This window comes from Leptonotus elevatus, chromosome 2, assembly GCF_054856555.1.
Source record: "Leptonotus elevatus isolate MCC_2025b chromosome 2, RoL_Lele_1.0, whole genome shotgun sequence".
Classification (NCBI taxonomy): Eukaryota; Metazoa; Chordata; class Actinopteri; order Syngnathiformes; family Syngnathidae; genus Leptonotus; species Leptonotus elevatus.
In genome coordinates, this window is record NC_141240.1 from 24,620,275 (window position 1) to 24,640,504 (window position 20,230).

Here is a 20,230-nt window from a genome sequence, read left to right on the forward strand (position 1 = left end):
AATCATGCCCTTCCGGACGTTATACAAAATCGACAGGGTTCTTGTTCTGGCATCAAAAGCAAGCCGAGTTGGCTAAAATCACAATCAATCAAAAGGTGTAGTGGTCTTACCTCTGAGCCCAGCACAAGCGCAAATATCAGTGATAGGGTTCTGGTCCTCCACATGTCACTACAGAAGAAACAATAAAACACATTAGAAGCCATTATTTGTGGTCTTTGTGTTCATGCTTTGTTAATCTAGCAAGAAAAAAAAAGTCATGCTCCAGCAAATGTCAGGGAAATCATCAGGCAAATGGGCAGCAAGTTCCCCAAAGTGTTTCTGACTAGCAAAAGCCAACATTTGAGAAAGTATCATTAAGATAGCAGAAAGGTAGGACTTCTGTTGGATGAGCTTGAATCCTATAAAGCCCGATCCATGAAATATGAGAGAAAATTCAGATTCTTTGTAAATAGATAATTTATTGGTCCTTTTGAACAAACCAAAAACTATTTTTTTCTTTTTGGGGGGGAAAATCAACTTCCACATGACTTTTGATCTCTGTCATATTTGATACATCCGGTCACAATGCTTTAAATTCGTACATTTATAACTATCAAAAATATAATAATAAACATACATATCAAACATATTAGTATTTCCAAAAATCTGAAATAACATTTCCCACTATTAATAAGTATCGGTGTCTCTCCTTTCTCAATTGGCTGGATCTTGCAAATCGCTGGGAAAGCCATCAGCTGGGTGATACTGCCCTCTAATGGATTATTCGTGCAATGCATGTGCCAGATCATATACGTCAGGGTTTTAATGGGAACAAACTACTATACTCATGAAATAGAGGGCTCAAAATGTCTTGTATTTAATATGTTTGGTGCTATAGGGTTAAATCCTTAAAGGGAGAAAACAAGGACAACATGCTTGAATCTTTGGACAGCCTAGCCATTAAGTCATATTTAATTTAGTTGTAAACTGAGTTTAATGGTGATTGTGCTTACTATTTCCTGTAAAAGCATCTTTCAAGAGAACATAATCGTGGGAAACACAAGACACAGCCATGACTTAATGTGACCCGAGTACACAGTGGAACCTTAAAGGTCGGGCGCAATCCAGGACACTGGTTGCCTTCTAGTTTGTTCCAAAAAGTATTTTCCCACAGTAAAATGTAAATTAGGGGAGTAGCAAAAAACGATTTGAATCAAAGTTGGTTTTGATTTAAAAGATACAAGTGCAAAGAAACAAACAGAATCGTTCCACTTTAAAATACTAGATGGAGGTATAAAGCATGTCAAAAACATCTGTGATTGCATGAAAAAAAAGCCTAAGAAAAAACAAAAATAATGGAATTAAGCACAAAGTGTTTATTACAATCTGAACTGCATGTACAACTTCCCGCAATACGTTTTAATATCTTTCCACATCTCATTTTTTAATGGCGTGCACACCACTGATACTACAGTCCTAGAATGCAGCGACTCCCAGAATGGCCGCAGTGTTGTCACACACTTTATTCTCCTCCCCAGTTGGAAGTACAAGCAGCTGTTGTCGGCATTTTGCATTTTAGGAACACCTTGTGATCACGACTCAGTTCAATGTAACTGATTGGTTCCGCAATTGACAGTAACGTCTCAGCTCTTTTTGTTGTATTTTTGTTTGGAAACATCACTCCAAAGTTTTAAAGTTGTGTAAAGTATAAAGACACTGTATACTGTATAAGCCAGGGGTGGCCAAGTTCGGTCCTCGAGAGCCCCTATCCTGCCTGTTTTCCATGTCTCCCTCCTTCAGCCTGATAACGATCCTGATCATGAATCAGGTGTGTTAGTTGAGAGAAACATGGGAAAACAGGCTGGATAGTGGCTCTCGAGGACCGAACTTGGCCACCCCTGGTATAAGCATCCCACTTCACTAAATAGATTGTTAAATTTACGTTCAGGTTTAACATCACTTTTACGGTTTACTTTTTTTTAATGGTGAATAATGTCAATGAAAAATAATTTTGTGTATGCTCAAGCACAGCCAAACCAAAGTTGCAGCGTGCATATTTGAGTAAATTCAATCAAAAACTGAAAAACTGATTTGGACATGGCACAAAAGGCAAAAAGGAAAATGAGTGGTTGTCATAAGGCGGTGCGCACAGTGAACATTTGTGAATCTTTGTGAAATCGGATCTACTTTGTAATCGCAACAAGTATTGTTTCGTTTATTTGCTAATAGCACTGCACACGCTGATGAGCACCCAGACGGTGTTTTTGTTTAAAAAGGGAATCACTTGTACTTGATACTCGATAAATAAAGAAAAGAGGATGCCTTGTATGCTACATAAACAGCTGCCTACAGCAATGTATTGTTCCAATTAAGACTCATAATGACAAACACACTCGTGCATTATAACCCCTTGCTGGAGAACAACTGTCTCGAACAAACATTATGACCATAAGTGTACCATGGCCGAGTAGTTTTTGGGTTGCTCCCAAGAAAATAACTCCCCTTTAATGGGAAGACGGCTTTTGTTTGGAGAAAGACAGACTGCTGGTGTCTTTCAAGCATTCCTTTAAAGGAGACCACTTTTTGTACTGGCCCATGTTTAGACTGTCAAAGAGTAAATTGTGTTGTAAATCGGGTCACCGCTGGTAGACACGGTTTTCACAATGGAAAACAAAGTCATGTTAAAAAGTATGAACACATGATGGCTAGTTTCCAGTTTAGTTCAGCGTCAAGTTGTCCCTTGTGATCAAAATTATGGAAAGGTGTTTTATTGTTTTCGCTACTCTCAACAGGGGGCAGCTTTTACCGGTCATCGCTAACGATGTGAAGATGATCCATTAGGGCACATATGAGGCCTTTGGCAATAAAGTTGTTTTCACATTTTAACAGTTGTAAAACAGTTAATATGTTACTGAAAAAGTGCTGGTACACATGATTTTACAGACTTTTTTATGGTGCCTCTTTGACTATGGTAAATATTGTTTATATTTCCATTACTTCCCAAAGGAAAAAAAATCTATTTGTATTGCTCCATGCGGGGTTTGAAACACTAACCGTTGTATATTTGTTTAAGAAGATATGGCCATCCCACATCCTTTAACCCTGCTTTAATAGCCCCCACTGCACTCATGAGGTCGCGGGTCATGACGCAGAATGATGGGAAATCCAAACATTGTTTTGCTTTACCAGATTTAGGATTATTGACCCACACGCTGGGTGAAGTAGAAAACAAACGTTGTATACAGCAAACCAAGGTTTTACATACCCATTATGCACCTAGCCACAACCTGAGGTTTGAGTTTGTCATCATTCTTTATTGTGTTGAAATTTACACAGTGTGTTTATGTTGCGTTTGTGGAATTATGATTGTGATTTAATTTACCATTATTTTTTCAAGGTCCTTTTCTAATGTGTTTTTCAACAATTGATCTTTATACAACAAACAATATCAGATCTATTATGCATTATAGGGCATTAAGGTAAAGGCAAATGTATGAATTAATACGAAAGACAGTTCAGTTACTCCAATTACAGGTAAAAACATACTAAATACTTTGCCGGGGAGTTTGGTAAGAACATAATTCTGCCACACGTGTGCTGTAAACATAAGCTATATACGATCAGGCTTGGGGAGTAACGGAATACATGTACCGCCGTTATGTAATCAGATTGCAAAAAAAAAGTAACTGTATTCCATTACAGTTACAGGAAAAAACATTTAATCAGATTACAGTTACATTTATTAAAAATAGGAATTACTTCAAGGGATTACAATTTCTACGATGAGAGAGAATGCGAGAGAGAGAGAGAGAGAGAGAGAGAGAGAGAGAGAGAGAGAGAGAGAGAGAGAGAGAGAGAGAGAGAGAGAGAGAGAGAGAGAGAGAGAGAGAGAGCGCGTGCACGCCCGCGCAAGTGGGATCGTTGCTACATGTCGGGGAGGTGGGGACGAACGAAATGACTAGTCGTGTCCTCCACACGAGGGCAGTTTGAAAAAGCTTCACAGACGGGAGGAGGAAAGGGCAACCGGTATTTACTGAAACATACTCGTCTTGCCGAAGGAGCAAAAGTTTGAGCTGAGAGTCCAGCGGCATGCTTCTTCTTGCTAGCTAGCCCGCTAGCTTACAACCATAATGTGAGTTACACCTTCCAAACAAATCTTCCTCCCACCAATTTACTATTTAAACATCATATACACAGCTAAACTTGTGACTGGGATAAAAGTTCATTTTGCAGTTGATGTCACACATTATCATTCTCATTGGATACCTCTCCCAATCCCCCCCCCCTCTCTCTCTCTCTCTGAGGTGTGGTTGCTTTCAGTGACAGTTCGAAAACAGCATATGGCCTTCAATCAATCAATCAATCAATAACCTACACGCTTAATCCATCTATTATAAATAAATAAAAAACATACATATATAAAATTCAATATTGCCAATCTCCAGTTGGTAAAATCACACATGCTAATGTGTGGGAAAAGTAAAGTCAACCCTTTTCTCTGCCTTATCTGACAGCAAATCAGACAGGTACTTCCACAAACACATTCTCCAACATACAGGAGCCGAAACAACACAACATACACAGTGCACGTACACGATGAGGTTTATTTTAAACCTTGCAAGGCGAAACTGATCAAGCACATTAGATAATCGTCTCAATATCTTGTGAGACGGAAACGTCACTGAAAGCTAGTGTGTCAGCCGTCTGCCTGCTCTGATCCACTCTGCTCCCTTCCCTCTACTCTTCTCCACCTCAACTGGTCTGCTTCTCAATTGACACACCAAATCGCAATCTTTGCGATAAAACCCCCCAAAACAAATCATGTTTTATTAAATTGTGATTAGATTGAAAATGCAATTAATTGTTCAACACTAGACTGAACTCATTTTAGAACTACTTTTTGAAAGAATAAAAGCGTGCTGAATGGGACTGTTCAACAGAGATATGATCAAATACCACAAAACGCTAAAGGGAATAAGAGGGAGGAGATCAAAAGAAAACATGACAAATTATGGTCTTAATATTGTTTTACAGCTATAATATTATTGCAAACAAAAGTTTAGGAAAGGTTTAGGATTACCAGAGAAGCAAAATGTATTGTATAACACTATCTTCCCTTTAACTCAATCATTCCCAGCCATTTTCACTGAAGCAACCCCCTTTGCTCCCGGCTGTTTTACTGGATTTTGACTGATTTTGCAAAGCCCACAGAATATTCTGTTATATTGCTATGCTAAAACATGGAACCTACCAAAAGAAAGATTAGCGTTGCTTCTTTCTGTTTCCGTTTTGCAGCAATTAGCATTAGAATATAGCTAAGTTTCATATTTATTGACAAACCTGTTGAAAACACTGACAAAAATAGATTTTTGCAAAATAGCCCTTGTTGATCTCTTATACTCTGCTGCCACCTGCTGGTCGTTTTTTGTGATAACTACCATTGCTTTAACTAGCGACCTCTTCAGGTCAGAGGCCGCATCAAAGCCTTCTGCATGCTCTAGCATTAAAAAACAAACATTTTTGGGAGCAAATGAGTTCATAGTGCTAGTAAATTAAAAGGAATGTGCAGCACATGCACATACACTTATGCACAATCACAATATATTTCTGGAGAGATGTCAGGTTTTCAATTATTTAATGTCATTTATGCCCAAAGGCCAATCTTAATGTATTTATCATATTGTACTATAATTCTATTTCTCACCCTCTCATCCCTCCATTAAAGTCTTCTTTTATCCAGTTTGAACGTCAATTGGTTGTTGTGTACCAGAGACGTCCCGGTGTACCAATGTTAGGGCCCACTAACCAAGTAACCGGCCCACAGTTAACAAATATTAACAATATCCCCTAATCTACACCCCAGAGAGGACAATAAAAAAAGTCCAAAGCCCCATATGAGGGGAAAATAAGAACGTTTGAGAAGGGTCCACAGATGTCCTGGATGACCAGGCTGCAATGGATTCCGAATCTGCAACATTCCGTCATTCAACTTCCTCCTTTGACAACCTCCTTCACCAGGACACAAGCGCGCGTACACACGCACACACACAAAGGTAAAAATAAACCATTGTTACAAGTACACAAAGGGACATGGGAAGGGTTTTCATAGTGTGGGGGACATTGCTCCGAAGAACAAGATGTTCAACTGGCTACGACTTGATCGCTAGCGCGAGATCGACACGCTGTGCTCCTTCTGGTCAAACAGCGCAAACAGATGGGTCTGAAATGCACGACACCAGTCACGAAAGATCCAAATCAAAGTCATTTGTTTTGTTCACAACAGTGGAGCGCGGGGCATTTCGGCCTTGCGCCTTAAATGGGGAATGAACGTGACCGAATCCATCCCTTTAATACCAGAAATATCATGCCACAATTTTACAAAATAATGTACAAAACACAATCTAATAATGTGTGGCATTATGGAGAGAGGCATTTCGTGGTTTAAAAACTACTTTTTTGACTTGCTGTCGACTGAAGAAGATATCACCTGTGCTGAGGTAATAGGTAACAAGCAATCAGAGCTCAGCTGTTTTCTTTGTTTGGTCAGCAAACTGAGTCATGACTCGTACTGTACCTTCTTTTAGCCTTCAGTTTTGTTTGTTAATGCTTTTAAATGTGCTTTCGGTTGTGTGAAGCACGTTGAGTTGCATGCCTTGTGCATGAAATGTGCTCTATAAATAAAGTTGCCTACAGGCAAATAGGGCAATTCCAGATATACAGTATTTCCTTTATCTAACAATGATTTTGTCAATATTAAAAATATGTGTGAAAGCTTCAGAGGGCACCTAAAATCAATTTGCCAGAGGACTGTGCAACTTTCGTTGAGTGCTGATTTGAGTCACTGAGTACTTCATGGAAAAAAAACCTCTCCAAAAACAACAGTTTATTCTATTTTATTGGCTGTAAAGCCTTGAAGTTGCCAGCCATCTGTTCAAAATCAGCCTACGAGATCTGTTTGATGGAAAACAAATGCCTTTAATGTGAAGAACAAATGTTCCTTTTAACTGAATAATTAGAATTATCAACACAACATTACTCTTTTGGCTTTGCTACAATGCCATGTTAGATCCTTATTTTTTTTTTTTTTACAATCCTGATCATGGCGGGAAGCATTAGGGACAACAGTCGCTCATCTGTAAGGATTTTGGCTATGGAGGTGAAGGACCACATTACAAGCCATTCCAAAGCTAGGGCTGCAGAACGTAAATCTATGTGTGAAACTGAGAGCCAAAATTAGCTAAGAATAGTAAGAGCATAATGTTTGAATCATCAAATAGACAAGCATTTTCTTGAAAACGTGTTTTTTTTTTCATTTATGTTTGTTGCAATAAATTAATGCCTATTAAGTTATTTTATCATTTAACAGTACATATTGATGATTACATATTAGCCTATATATAGGATTGTTTTTCTCAATTGAATAAGTTAGGCAAAACCTGCTTGCTCACCTCGAGTCTGACCAAAGCTCACTGATGTTCATGACGATTCTCAAACATGCCCATTCAAATGGCAATTATGAAAGTACATATTTGTGATAAAAAGTCACAAAGAACACTAACCAGATCCAATAAAAACAGCAGTGCTACCAATTGACAATTCCAAACATTTCTAATATTTCCCCTGTGTACATGCTTCCATTATTCTTTTTTTTTTTAATGGCTTATTGTATTGCTTTAGCCTGTGACCAGCGTACAAACCAGGAAGATTGTTATAGTAAGTCAAACGACATTTCATCACATTTTGAAATCAAAATAATCCTCACAAATCAAATTACAACGAAAGTCCAAGGTCCAATTTTTTTTTCAGTGAACAAAGAGTAATTTCACTAAGTAAGACCACCATTTTGAATTATAACGTAAGCTTGCAAAACCTTAAAGCCTTAACCTGACTGGAATCTGGTCTGAATTGTCACCATCCAAAAAGCTTCATTTGTTATACAGTATCTATCATACAACTGTAAAATGAAAATACCACTTGTATAGTTGTATTATAACTTCAAAAATGAGGGTGCACTGTGCGGCCTAGTTGCTTTGCTACTAATTAAACACAATCTTAGAAAACAACATGACAACTAAAGAAAATGTCCCCCAGACCCCACAGAGTAAACATTGAGGAAACCCAGCACACCCTGACAAACATCATAGATATGGTCAGCTTGACACCAAGTTCACCCCTAAAACCTCACTCCCTTTTTCCTCATTTAATCTCACTGAGGTTATTTCCCGCTGACATATTCATGCACTGTCTTGCCTTCTTCTGCTCACTGTTAAATCCCCCATGTCTAACATGTTCTTGGACAACTGTTGGAATCCTCGGGATTCCTTAGCTATCATGCAAAATGTTTGGACTGTACAACGCCCTTCCACACTGCTGAGGACATAATGGTTCAACTGGACCTGTCAGACCAATTTTAGGCCTTGTTAATACTGATTCAGAACTGATATAAGTAATGCAGTATACAGATATGTATGATAGAGACATGTATAATTCAAACCATGGGTCAGACTCAATACTAGTCACAGTGCTTCACTTTTGCACACATTGTTGTATTACAGCTTTATTTATTCCAAAATGTATTACATTCACCACCGCCCCCTTCAAGGTTGTACATACAACTTCTCATTATGACACCAAGCACAAAAGGCTTGGCTTCATATTTGAAGAATTGCTCACTATCTGCCAAACTGATGTTTGTTAACTCTTTGACTGCCAGACGTTTTCAGAAAAGGGATGCTGTCAGTGCCAGCCGATTTAAGCATTTTGACTGATCTTTCAAGGTCCACAGAAAATGTTCTGTTTGGACTATGGAAACAACATACAACAATACTACCAAATGAAAGATTGAACTTTCATCTTTCATTAGAAAAAAAAAGTTTGTTTCTACCTTATTCCGTTCTTTAGTAATCAACAATAGAAAATGGTTAGTTTCATCCGAATGCGCTTGTTTTGGACCAAAATACGGAGAAATCAAGCTTTTAGTGAAACGATATTATTTCATGCACTCTAGTGAATTTTACCCTTCTTTTTGTCCATGAATGATGCCACAAACACCTAAATAATGCTTTACTTCTATAAAACACTACCACCAAGAATGAAAAAGTGTTTTTTGATAGCAAAATACGTTTATTTACATTCAACAGTGTAACAATTTGACAACAAGTTGGCAAACTATTTACAAATGTGTGCAACTGTGGTGCTATTTACAATTATGTGGATGTTTCAACAACAGTTTTTCTTTTTGTGAAACACTCCTCTGCGTGCAAAGAGACGCAACATGATTTGCACAACATATTAGTTTCACTGCGATTGCCTCTTCGCGTGCAGAAGCTACACTTTCTTGCAGGCCGTTTTTTCCGGGGAATAGCAAGTATATACTGCAGTGTGTGTTGCCATAAAGTCTAATATCAGGATCATGTTACGGTTACGTTACGGTGGTGTTACGTCTGGCTTCCTCGTGTCCTTCAGTTGCTATACCGGGTGGTGAGAGATGTTCTGATCCATCTTATCCACTCCATTCATGGTGGCATCGTAGTCCAGAACCAGTGTCTTCTCCGTGATCAGACTGTACCCGCTCCTCCGATGAATATGCATTGGACTCGGGGTACTCTTCATTGTCCGACAAAATGTCCGCTTGTGCAGCTACGGCGTTAGCAGCGCTAGCCGGTGAGGCTTTATGACGTGAGAATAAAGGCCGCGTCCAAATGTGGCGTCCAACTGTGGCGTCAACCTCGGGATTCACCATCATCATCATCATCAATGTGCATTGGTCGATGCTTTTCGACAACTCTCCATCGCCCGATCGAATCTCCGCTTGTGCAGAAGTACCCGGTCGGTTGTGCTGCGCGTTTTCCGGCGTTAGCAGCGCTAGCCGGTGAGGCTTATTATGTGATCATAATGGTCGCGTCAAGGCTTCCAACTTTGGCGTCAAGCTCGGAGTCATCATCATCGTCGACATCAATGCGCTTTTTAGTATTGATCGATGCTTTCCGTCTTTGAAAAAAATGCTTAAAAACCCAAATAAGAAGGAATTTACCTTCTTTTCCGCTGTGCACCGGTCCTTTTCAAGAATTGATTTTTTTCTTACAAATAATTCTATTGCTGATAAAACCGTTACAAAAATACATCCTATTATTATTAGCGACCATGCACCAGTCTCCCTTTCCCTACAAGTTGATTATACCTTTAAACCACCACCTACATGGCATTTTAACATCTCACTACTAAACGACGCAGAATTTGACAAAATTATAAGAAAAGAATGGGCAGACTTTTTGGAAATAAATGACTCTCCAGACCTATCTCCAGCTCTTCTCTGGGAAGCCGGGAAAGCAGTAATTAGAGGTAAAATTATATCATATTCATCTTATAAAAAGAAACAGGATCAAAAATTAGAAAAAGACTTGGAAGATAAAATTAAACAACTGACGGATGAGTAGGCAATAAACCCAAATAACCAAATATGGACTGACTTACAAAATACAAAAATACAGTTAGACGATATGTTAACTAAAAAGACAGAGTTTATAATACAACAATTGAGATACAACAACTTTGAATATAATAACAAATCAGGTAAATTTCTTGCAAACCAACTTCAACGTAATCGGGAAAAATCGCTTATAACGGCTATTAAAGGTACAACTGGTGAATGTACACAATCACCAGAAGAAATTAATCAAATTTTTTATAATTATTATCACAACTTATACTCAGAAACTAATAAACCTAACCCAGAGCATATTGAGGCATTCCTCAGTAGCTTAAGTATACCTCAGGTAACTACTGAATATAAAGATATGTTAGATGCACCACTTACTATAAACGAGTTGTACAGTGCTCTAGATAGTATGCCAAATGGCAAAGCACCCGGCCCGGATGGTTATCCGGCTATATTTTTAAAGCACTTCTGGTCAATGCTTGCTCCACTATTCTTAAGAGTAGTAACAGAAATTAAAACTAATGGTCACATACGCCCACACATGAATACAGCAGCAATTAAACTTTTATTAAAGCCAGAAAAAGACCCCACCCTTCCATCAAGTTACCGTCCGATTTCACTAATTAACACTGATATTAAAATTATCACTAAGGCTTTTACATCTAGATTAGAAACAGTAATCCCGACAATCATTCATAGCGACCAAACAGGCTTTATTAAAGAGCGTCACTCTACTAATAATATTAGAAGGCTCTTTAACCTTATTAGTATGTCACAGCGGCATGATAAAAAGGCAGTTATTATATCATTGGATGCAGAAAAAGCTTTTGATAAAGTTAACTGGTCCTTCCTCTTTGCTGTTTTAAATAAATTTGGCTTTGGGAAGTCATTTATTCACTGGGTGTCAGTATTATATGATTCTCCTAAAGCTACTGTTACTACTAATGGGATTATATCTAAGAGTTTTACTCTACAGAGAGGCACAAGACAGGGATGCCCACTGTCGCCTTTATTATTTGCAATATTTATTGAACCGCTTGCATTAGCCATACGCCAGGAAAGAATGATTCAAGGAATTCACTCTGGGGTAACAGAACATAAAATTAATCTATATGCCGATGATATTTTACTTTATTTAGAAAAGCCTGCTATTTCATTAGGGGAAGTATTTAACTTAATAACTAAATTCTCACAGTTATCAGACTATTCTATTAACTGGACAAAATCAACACTTCTACCTATTACAGAAAATTCATGGAACCCTGCAAGCCAGGACCCATACTACTCATTTCCTATAGGTAATTTAAAATACTTAGGCATAAAAATCTCACCTAAATTAACTGATTTAGTTAATTTAAATTTCACTCCACTTCTGGATAGCATTTATAGTGACTTGGAGCGCTGGAATAATCTTCCTATTTCTCTAATAGGACGAATAGCCACTATTAAAATGAAAGTTTTACCCAAAATAAACTATTTTTTCTCAATGATTCCATTTAAACCTACGGCTAACTGGTTCCAGTTGTTGGACTCAGCCGTTACAAAATTTTACTGGAAAAAAAAAAAAAAGCAAAGATTAGTCTATCTACTCTTCAGGAAAATAAATCCAAAGGAGGTCTAGAGGCACCAAATTTTATGCACTATTTTATAGCCAACCAGCTACAATATATTATTTTATGGGCACAACCCAATAGAGATACTAACTGTTGGCTGGAACTAGAACAGAAGGATTGTAATAACCTCAGACTCCTAGATTTACTCTTTATTACAACATCGATTAAGCGCCATAACTGCTTTAAAAATCCAATGATTTCCGCCACCCTGACTGCCTGGTGGAAGGCACTAGAAATGACAAAAGCCAAAGTGGAGCCCAGCGGGCTTTCTCCCCTATGGCATAACCCCGACTTTCAAATTAACAACCAATCGCTTTATTTGAATGTGTGGGAGCAGAAAGGAATTACACATCTCCACCATCTCTTCTCAGATAATATGTTTATATCATATACATCCTTGCTCCAAAAATATAAAATAAAAAACGGAAACTTTTTACATTATTTGCAAGTTAAAAGTATGATAAAGAAACAAATTCCAACACTCCAGGGTACGCTCCAACCGCCTGTTTTAGCTAAAGATATTACCAAGCTTTCTCCGACAACAACAAAAAAACTCTCAAAAATATATAAGTTACTTTCATATACTGATAAAACGTCTTTACCCATCTCAAAATGGGAAACAGACTTGTCTATAGCTCCGGAATCTGTCTTTTGGATTCAAGTTTGTGAAAATGTTTTTAAAATGACAAAACACACAAATTTACAACTTATCCAATATAAAATTATTCACAGAACATACATTACTCAATATATGATGAAGAAAATGGGACTCTCAGACTCCGACATTTGTCTCCAGTGTTTACAAAACACTACAGACACTTATTTTCATGCTTTATGGTTATGTACTCCGGTTATGTGTTTCTGGACTAAAGTCTTAGAAAAACTTTCCGCTGTCTTGGACTGTAGGATACCGTTCTCTCCAAACTTGTGTTTGCTAGGTGACTTAACAACAATTGACTTACCACATAAACAATTTCAATCTATACTTGTAGCCCTTACTATCGCAAAAAAAACAATTCTTGTTAACTGGAAAAATAAACAAACTTTGAATATCGACCAATGGTCTAACCTCCTCATAAATCATATTTTAATGGAAAAAATATCTGCCTCAAATAAAAACCAAATGTCAAAATTTAAAGAAACATGGTCTACGTATATAGAATTTTTTAACCTAAACTTGGATTTTAATTCTGCCTGTTAGCGAGAGCCACAGCAGCGTTATAACTTGCATTGATGTTTCTGTATTAGGCAATTTGTAACTAATGGTTGTGTTTCTATAGTCGGGAACCCGGCTGCTGCCAGCGGGATCGAGCGGATTCACCTCCGATGGGCACCAGGGGTTGATATTCGGATTCACGGCATGCCAGTGGGTTAATTCTGTGGGTGCTGTCCCCCTTGGCGGGGAGTGGGCGGGTCTGCCCCTCTGTTGGCTGCTGGGTGGCGGCTGCGTCTTGGCCGTTCCCTGGGTCTCTTGGGGGGTGCTGCGTTGCGGGGCTTTCCCTGGTGTCGGGGGCGGCGCCGTTCCGGCGCGGTCCGTCGCTCTGGGCCCGGCGACGCGGTTCGGGGCCTGTGGGCCGCCGGGGTGCCCGGTGGTTCCCTCTCCCCTCCCCCTTCCTCCCCCTGGCTGCCTCTCCCTCCTCGCCTCTCCCCGCCCGTCCTCCGCCTCCCTGTCCCCTCTCCCTCGTCGCCCTTCCTCCTCCTCTCCCCCTCTCCTTGCGTCCCTGCCGCTGCCCCCTGCCCTTCTTGTCGTCCCCTTCCCTCCTCCCTTCCCCTTCCCCGGTACGCCTTCCTTCCCCTCCCCTGGGCCGGGGGCTCCATCCATGGCCCGGGTCTCGGTGCTATGGGGGCCGGCGGGGGTGGCTGGGGTTTGGTGTCGTGCCCGCCCCGCTCCGGTGGGCGTCCTGACACCTCGGGCGGGACCCAGTATCCGGGGGGCGAGCCCTATCGCCCCGCCAGACGGGTCCCATATGCCCGCCGGGGTCCTGGTGGGGTGGGTGGGGGCTTGGTGGGCCGGTGCGCCTCCTGCCCCCGCCCGGTTGGGGGGGGCCCCGCTGGTCACACCTCTTAACTCACTACACTAGGTTTGCACAATACACTTTTATAGACATATAGGGCACATAACACACTTTGGGGGGTGGGGTAGGGTGGAAACACCGTCTTCACCCTACAACTCCCCTCCAATTTTAATACACCACACAACTTGTGGGTGGGGGGGGGCTTGTGGGGGTGCCATCGGTTGGGGGCCGCGGTATAGAGCAGTGCTGCGGTCCCCTGTCCGTGTCGCCACCCCCCCCCCCCCCCCCCCCCGCCCTATCTATTTTTTTTAATGCACCACATACACTCAGCAACATGCTTGGGTGGCGGGTGGATCGGAGCGTGGGAATATCATTTCCATCGGCTCCGGTTCACCTGCTCCTAATTTTAATGCACCACACACACACACTTGTATATACACTGGGTGGGGTCACATTCACGGTTTAGGGGTAGAGTTCGCCAGTCCGCGAGCTGGCGGACTCAGTAACAGGGGTTAATTTTCACAAAGAACGCTGGGGTGACGACCGGGGCCTTCCCCCGCTGGGCCTGGGGTTCGGGGGTGTCGGCCGCCCTCCGGTGCCCCCATCTCCCCCTTCTGCCCCCGGTGTTCCGTCCTTCCACACGGCGGGGGGTGGGGTGGGCGCGGCTGCCCTCTCCGCTCCGCTGTCCGGCCCCTCTTCGGCGCCGGTGCCTGGGTGCGGGTGGTCCCCGGGGCTGGGGGTCGGGGGTTGGGGGGCTGCCGGTTGGTCGGGGTGGGGTCGGGGGGGGGGGCGGCTTTGTTGGGGGGGGGGCGGTGGTGGGGGTTGCAGGGTGGGGGGGTGCTGGGGTGGGGGGTGTCTGGGGGATTGGGGGCGTGGGGGCGGCTGGGTTGGGGTGGGTGGCGGGGGTGGATGGGGGCGGGGGGTCGTGGGGGGGGCGGGGGTTGGGGGCCGGTGGGGTGCCTGGTGGGCCTGCAGTGCCCCGTCCTGCTGCGTTGGGCCGGGGGCGCGGGCCGTGTTGGGGCGGGGGGCGCTCCTGCTCCTGGGTTTGCTCTCCGGCCGGTGGCCCTGGCGGGGCCCGGGGGTCGTCCTTTGGCGCTGCCGCGGCCTGGGGGGCCCTGAGGTGTTGCGCTTGCTCTGTTCCGGCGGGGGTCGACGGCTCCCCTCTTTGGTGGAGATTTTCATGCATGCCAGATCCACCACACCAGCATCTACCGAAACTCAGACACAATCTGTTTCCTCCTCAGGTTATTGAATCGGTGGAGGCTGGTGTCTGCGGATCTCACGCGGCTTCGTCTGTCCTTCCTTCTTTTTCTCGGTCTCTCCTTTGGTCTCTTGAGGCCTCCCTGATTTTATGTTTTTTGGATTTGTTGGGGTCTGGATGTTTCTTGGGCTGGGGAGGAGTTCTGGTGGGGGGTGTCTGGTCGGTGCTGGATTTCACCTTCCTTGGTTCTCTTCGGTCCCCTCGGGTCTCCTGGTGTTCGATTTAGGTGAACGGTATGAGATTTTTTTCTAATAGGTTTTCTGGTGAGCTAATAAATACACACACGCACGCACGCACGCACGCACATACACATACTCACCCACACACACACAAAAAAAAAATATATATATATATATATATATATGTATATATATATATATATATATTAAAAAAAAAAAAAAAAAAAAAGAGCAATGATGATGACATTTCCGAATGAACAATACTGAGCTCTTAAAAAAAAAAAAAAAAATGCTCAAGCGTGAGCTGCTTGCAACCGGTTGCTTCATCAGCCATTGTTGCATCATCAGCCATTGTCTCCTCAACACTCTAGCTCCGCCTCACGTCTTCTACTGACGCCCACGGTGGGCGGCCCACCCAACCTTGTGCAAAGAGAGTCATCGCTGCCATCTAGGGGCCAAAACGAGTCATTAAACTAACTAGATCTGCTTGATACTTGATACACAGTTGCCCAAGGCTTTCCTCCACCCGTTTCCCAAAAAAAAACAAAAACATAGTGAACGTCTTTTAACGTCTTCGGCGCCCCTCCGTAGGTTTTTACTAAACGTTTTGTAACGTTTATGGCGGTCAAAGAGTTAAAAAAAATAATAATTAAAAGTGAGTTTGAGTCCACTGCCACCACCTAGCGCTCATCACAAAGTTTTGCTCGCAAGTCAAAGCAAAATGTCAACCGAATGACGGCTCATATATGAAGAACTTGTAAATCCTGTCATTCTTATGTCAAGGTACCACTGTATTTATTTACTGCCTTTGTCTTGGGGTTCATAATTTAGCCTGCATGCATCTTGATTCCACTTATCATCCTTGAGGTGTTTCGGCAGTTTAACAGATGTATGTCTGAGCAAAAAAGTCAAAGGAATTGTCTATGGACTAATAAGACAGGCTTGCCTTGAGGCGCGTATCTGGAGAAGGGTACAGACTACAGAAAAAATATTGTGCTGCTTTGGAGGGCCCAGTAAGCACAGTGGCCTCCATCATCTTTGAATTGAACACGTTTAGAACCAACTGGACTCTACCCAAAGCTGGCTAACCAACTAAACTGAGTAATCAGGGGAGAGGTATCTTTATCAGTGAAGTGACCAATGACCCAGTGGTCTCCGTCTGAGCTCCAGCATTCCTCTGTGCAAAAAGGAAAACCAACTGCAGGATCACCACCAATCAGGTTTGTAAGGTCAAATCTTAAATATGTTGCTTCTTTTACAGATCACACACAAAGATTTTAAAATTCCTGCATTGAACACTTTTTGTCATACCGTGTGTGTCGATAAGCGGAACACAAAACACCACACTATAAAGATTCTGTTTCACTACCGATCTCAAAACAAGTCGTGAGGACGTGACGTGATCAAACAAAAACGAAGAAGATCAGACACTGCTAGCAGTTATGTTGCATCGATGTTTCCAGAGTGTTTCCGAAGGGAAAAAGTTTTAGAATGGTTTCATCAAAGCAGAATTGCTCTTTAAAATTCTTCTTGCTGACTGGGGAGCGCACTTGTACAAAATACGACATTGGAGGAGGGGACTTCCTTCTTCCTCAGCCAAGGAGTTTGTTTCTTTGATTGCTTACATTCCATTCCACATCGCAATTCACAGAGTCATGACTCTCGACTTTCTTGGTTTTCCCCACATACTTTCTCGCTTGTCAATATTCAAGGATTAATGTTAAAGATTCTCAGCAGCCACCTGATACAGACCCTATTATCGGGGCAAAGCCGCCATTAACACACCTCAAACTCAAGAATGATCTTATAAAACATAAGATAGTCTGGCTCTGGCATTTAAGGGGCAAAATCGAGACAAAAACAGCCCGATTACCTTTCTGTCCACCTTAATAAAGGCACATGGCAGCACACCTGGAGTTTACCCAAAGGCCTCTGAAGGACTTTGAGACTATGATGAATTTTGATTCAGACAACTTTTTTTTTTAATCAACGTGGGCCAATTAATTAAGAGAATCGAGAGCTAAAATTACATTGAAAATAAATCAGGAAATAGTATACAGGATGCATTTACATTATTGCGCTGACTATTATAAGAGAGATCTTAATCACAGCACCTGGTTAAATAAATAAATGCAATTATCAAATAAATACACAAATTATAATACTCCTACAACAGGGAGATAAAATTCATCAATAAGACAGACTGAACTATTTTGCCACACTATAACTCATGAAAAAGTTGGTTGTGTTGCAAGTTTGTTATTTTATCAGCGTAACTTGGACACAAGGATGGATTGCGTACTCACATTACATGCTCTTGGCAAGCAGAAGTAAATACTCTTGAATCTCACACTACATTACAATTGTCCTCAACATTTAAAACCCATCCAGACATAGCATGTTCCAGCAGATCCCACTGCTATATGAAGGTTTAAATTAAATTACAAGTGCATAACTCAAAAGACATTTCAATATTGAAAGCTGAAAATACTAGAATTATTCATGCCAGCTCTAGCGGCTCAGGTATTCTCCACTCAACCTAAAATAAGAACACATTTTCTCATCTTAGAGTATGTGGTTGTAGGGGAATCAGGAGGTCTTGTGTTATGAAACAAGACATCACTCTGGAACAAGTGGGGAACTGCCATCAAAGTAGCAGCCAACATTTCTATTAATACCCACACAGAGCAGCTTGGCAAGAGCAGACTGGTCCGCTCAAGCCGAAGTTACTGTGGGAAGTGGAAGCTTCCCACGAAAAGGCGATCCCACAGTCCCACACATATGATAGGATTGATTTTGAAGGTGAGGAACAGTCACAGATCACAGACATCCCAACAGAACGCACAACACAGAACATCACAACAGGTACTATATATAATAAGTAACGGTAAAACAACTTCTATGTGTTGTTGACTGTCTGTATTCAATACAGAGTGTTGAAATACATTTAAAAAATGCGCATAAACTCCTTATCCTCGCTGTGCTTTTGCAGTCTTTTCTTTCGTGTTGGTGTGTCTGTGTGGCCTCCTGTTATTGTCAGCTCTCTGTCCTGGGGTACCATGTGTCAACTCTAGTTTGTCATTCCAACAGCTGAGTAGGCGTGACTGTCAGATGACAGCATGGACCTATAGGGCATTTAGGGTGTCCATGTCATAGTGATAAACGGAGTAAATATTTACATGCAATGTGTTGTTTTCTACATAACATGTTCCAGTAAACCAATTAAGAGTTAACTTAAGTGTTCAAATTGATCAACAATGCCAATAATATTGCAACAAAAGTGCAATACCAAGGCAGTCGTCAAAGTGGAATGGCAGTCAAAATACTCATTCAAGACAGACGAGAGACTATGTGCTCTCTTTAAATATGGCAGTTAAACAGTGTTCACCAATTAAGGCTTTAAATTCTTTGTGGCAAGAAGCCAATTAATCAAATAATATTTAATGAAGAGAATCTCACTCACATAATATTCATCCTATACCAGATCAGGCACAATGCGAGATGGTCGTAACAACATGAAGAAGAAAAAATACATAAATAGGCTACACTTTTTAACAAGCATACGTAATTCTTTGCATGACTAATTGTGCCTCAACTGTGGACCAGTGGTCGAGATGCATATCCACACGCTTAATCAAATCCATGACAATAACAATGAGTTCTAGAATAAAATAAAATAAATTGAATAAAGTTCGCTTACGTTTTGAACGGTCGGGTCGTCACACAGACTTCTTCTTCCAAAATGCACATCCTTTCCTAGATGAGAGTCTCATGCTGCCCTGTGACAACACTGATCAACCCCAACCAGCACAGCACCCAAAACAAGACACATTAGCTCTTATGACTTCCTGTTATTACTTTCAGAGTAAATCAGTCACTGTTGATGCCATGTGGTGTAAATGTGATCTTATTGCTATACCATTTGTGTCTATGTCTGAGAAGCAAATCTGGTCAATTTATTAAAAAAAAGAATATAGCTCAAATGTAGGCTATAACTGATGGGCTATTTTGCAACTTGATACAAGGCATTTAAAACACTATACCACCAAGACAGTGTAAAGTATGACACCGCCACCTGCTGTTTGTTCCTAGATGAGGCCAGTCAAAAAGGACATTTTAATACGTATGATTTTTTTATATATATATTTGTAGATCTGCGCAGTAGCTAAATTCAAAATTAGAGAATCCCCTCTCCCCCGAAATAAAGTTAATCAGTTTGGACATTGCATATCTTGTATTTGTAGCGTATTAACAGGATTTGCAACATTATATTTACGTTTAATTCCCAACGTCCCAACTTCATATTGGATGAGGTTTGTATTTCAGAGTCTGTTTTTTTTAACTTAATCTATAAATTTGTTAATGCTTTATTGAACAACGTGCTCTATCAACAACAAACATCACAAAAATCACATTAAAGTAGTGCAAGTTCAAACTAACCAAATTAATTATACAACAAATAGGTAGCTTGAAATAAACAACGTACTTTTGATACAAGGCACATTGAGCAGATAAGAAAAAACAGGGGGGGGGGGGGCAACTTCCCATCCCTATTTCTACTAGATTAGAGGTCAACAAAGACACCAAACTCAGTATATGCACTGAACAAAGCTTTTGCACTTTTCATTTTCATCAGTTTTAAAGATTTGACGTGATTGTGAGTTATTTCAAAAAGACAGGAAAAAAAAGGGGCTTAGTCTTTCTCCATTTGGAGCCACGAATGAAATATTTAACCAATAATAGTA

At 41.2% G+C, this 20,230-nt stretch overlaps 1 protein-coding gene across 1 annotated transcript in view; it reads right to left on the minus strand.

Annotated features, from left to right (window-relative positions):
* Positions 1–19,313, minus strand: part of calcrl2 (calcitonin receptor-like 2) — a 31,914-nt gene extending 12,601 nt beyond the window's left edge. Inside the window, exons 1-2 of the mRNA XM_086067819.1 lie at positions 19,186–19,313; positions 111–168 (exon numbers count right to left, since the gene is read on the minus strand). Of these exons, the coding sequence (XP_085923945.1) occupies positions 111–168; positions 19,186–19,235 (108 nt within the window). The 5' untranslated portion in view covers positions 19,236–19,313. The remainder of the gene's footprint in view (positions 1–110; positions 169–19,185) is intronic.
* Positions 19,314–20,230: the final 917 nt, after the last annotated feature.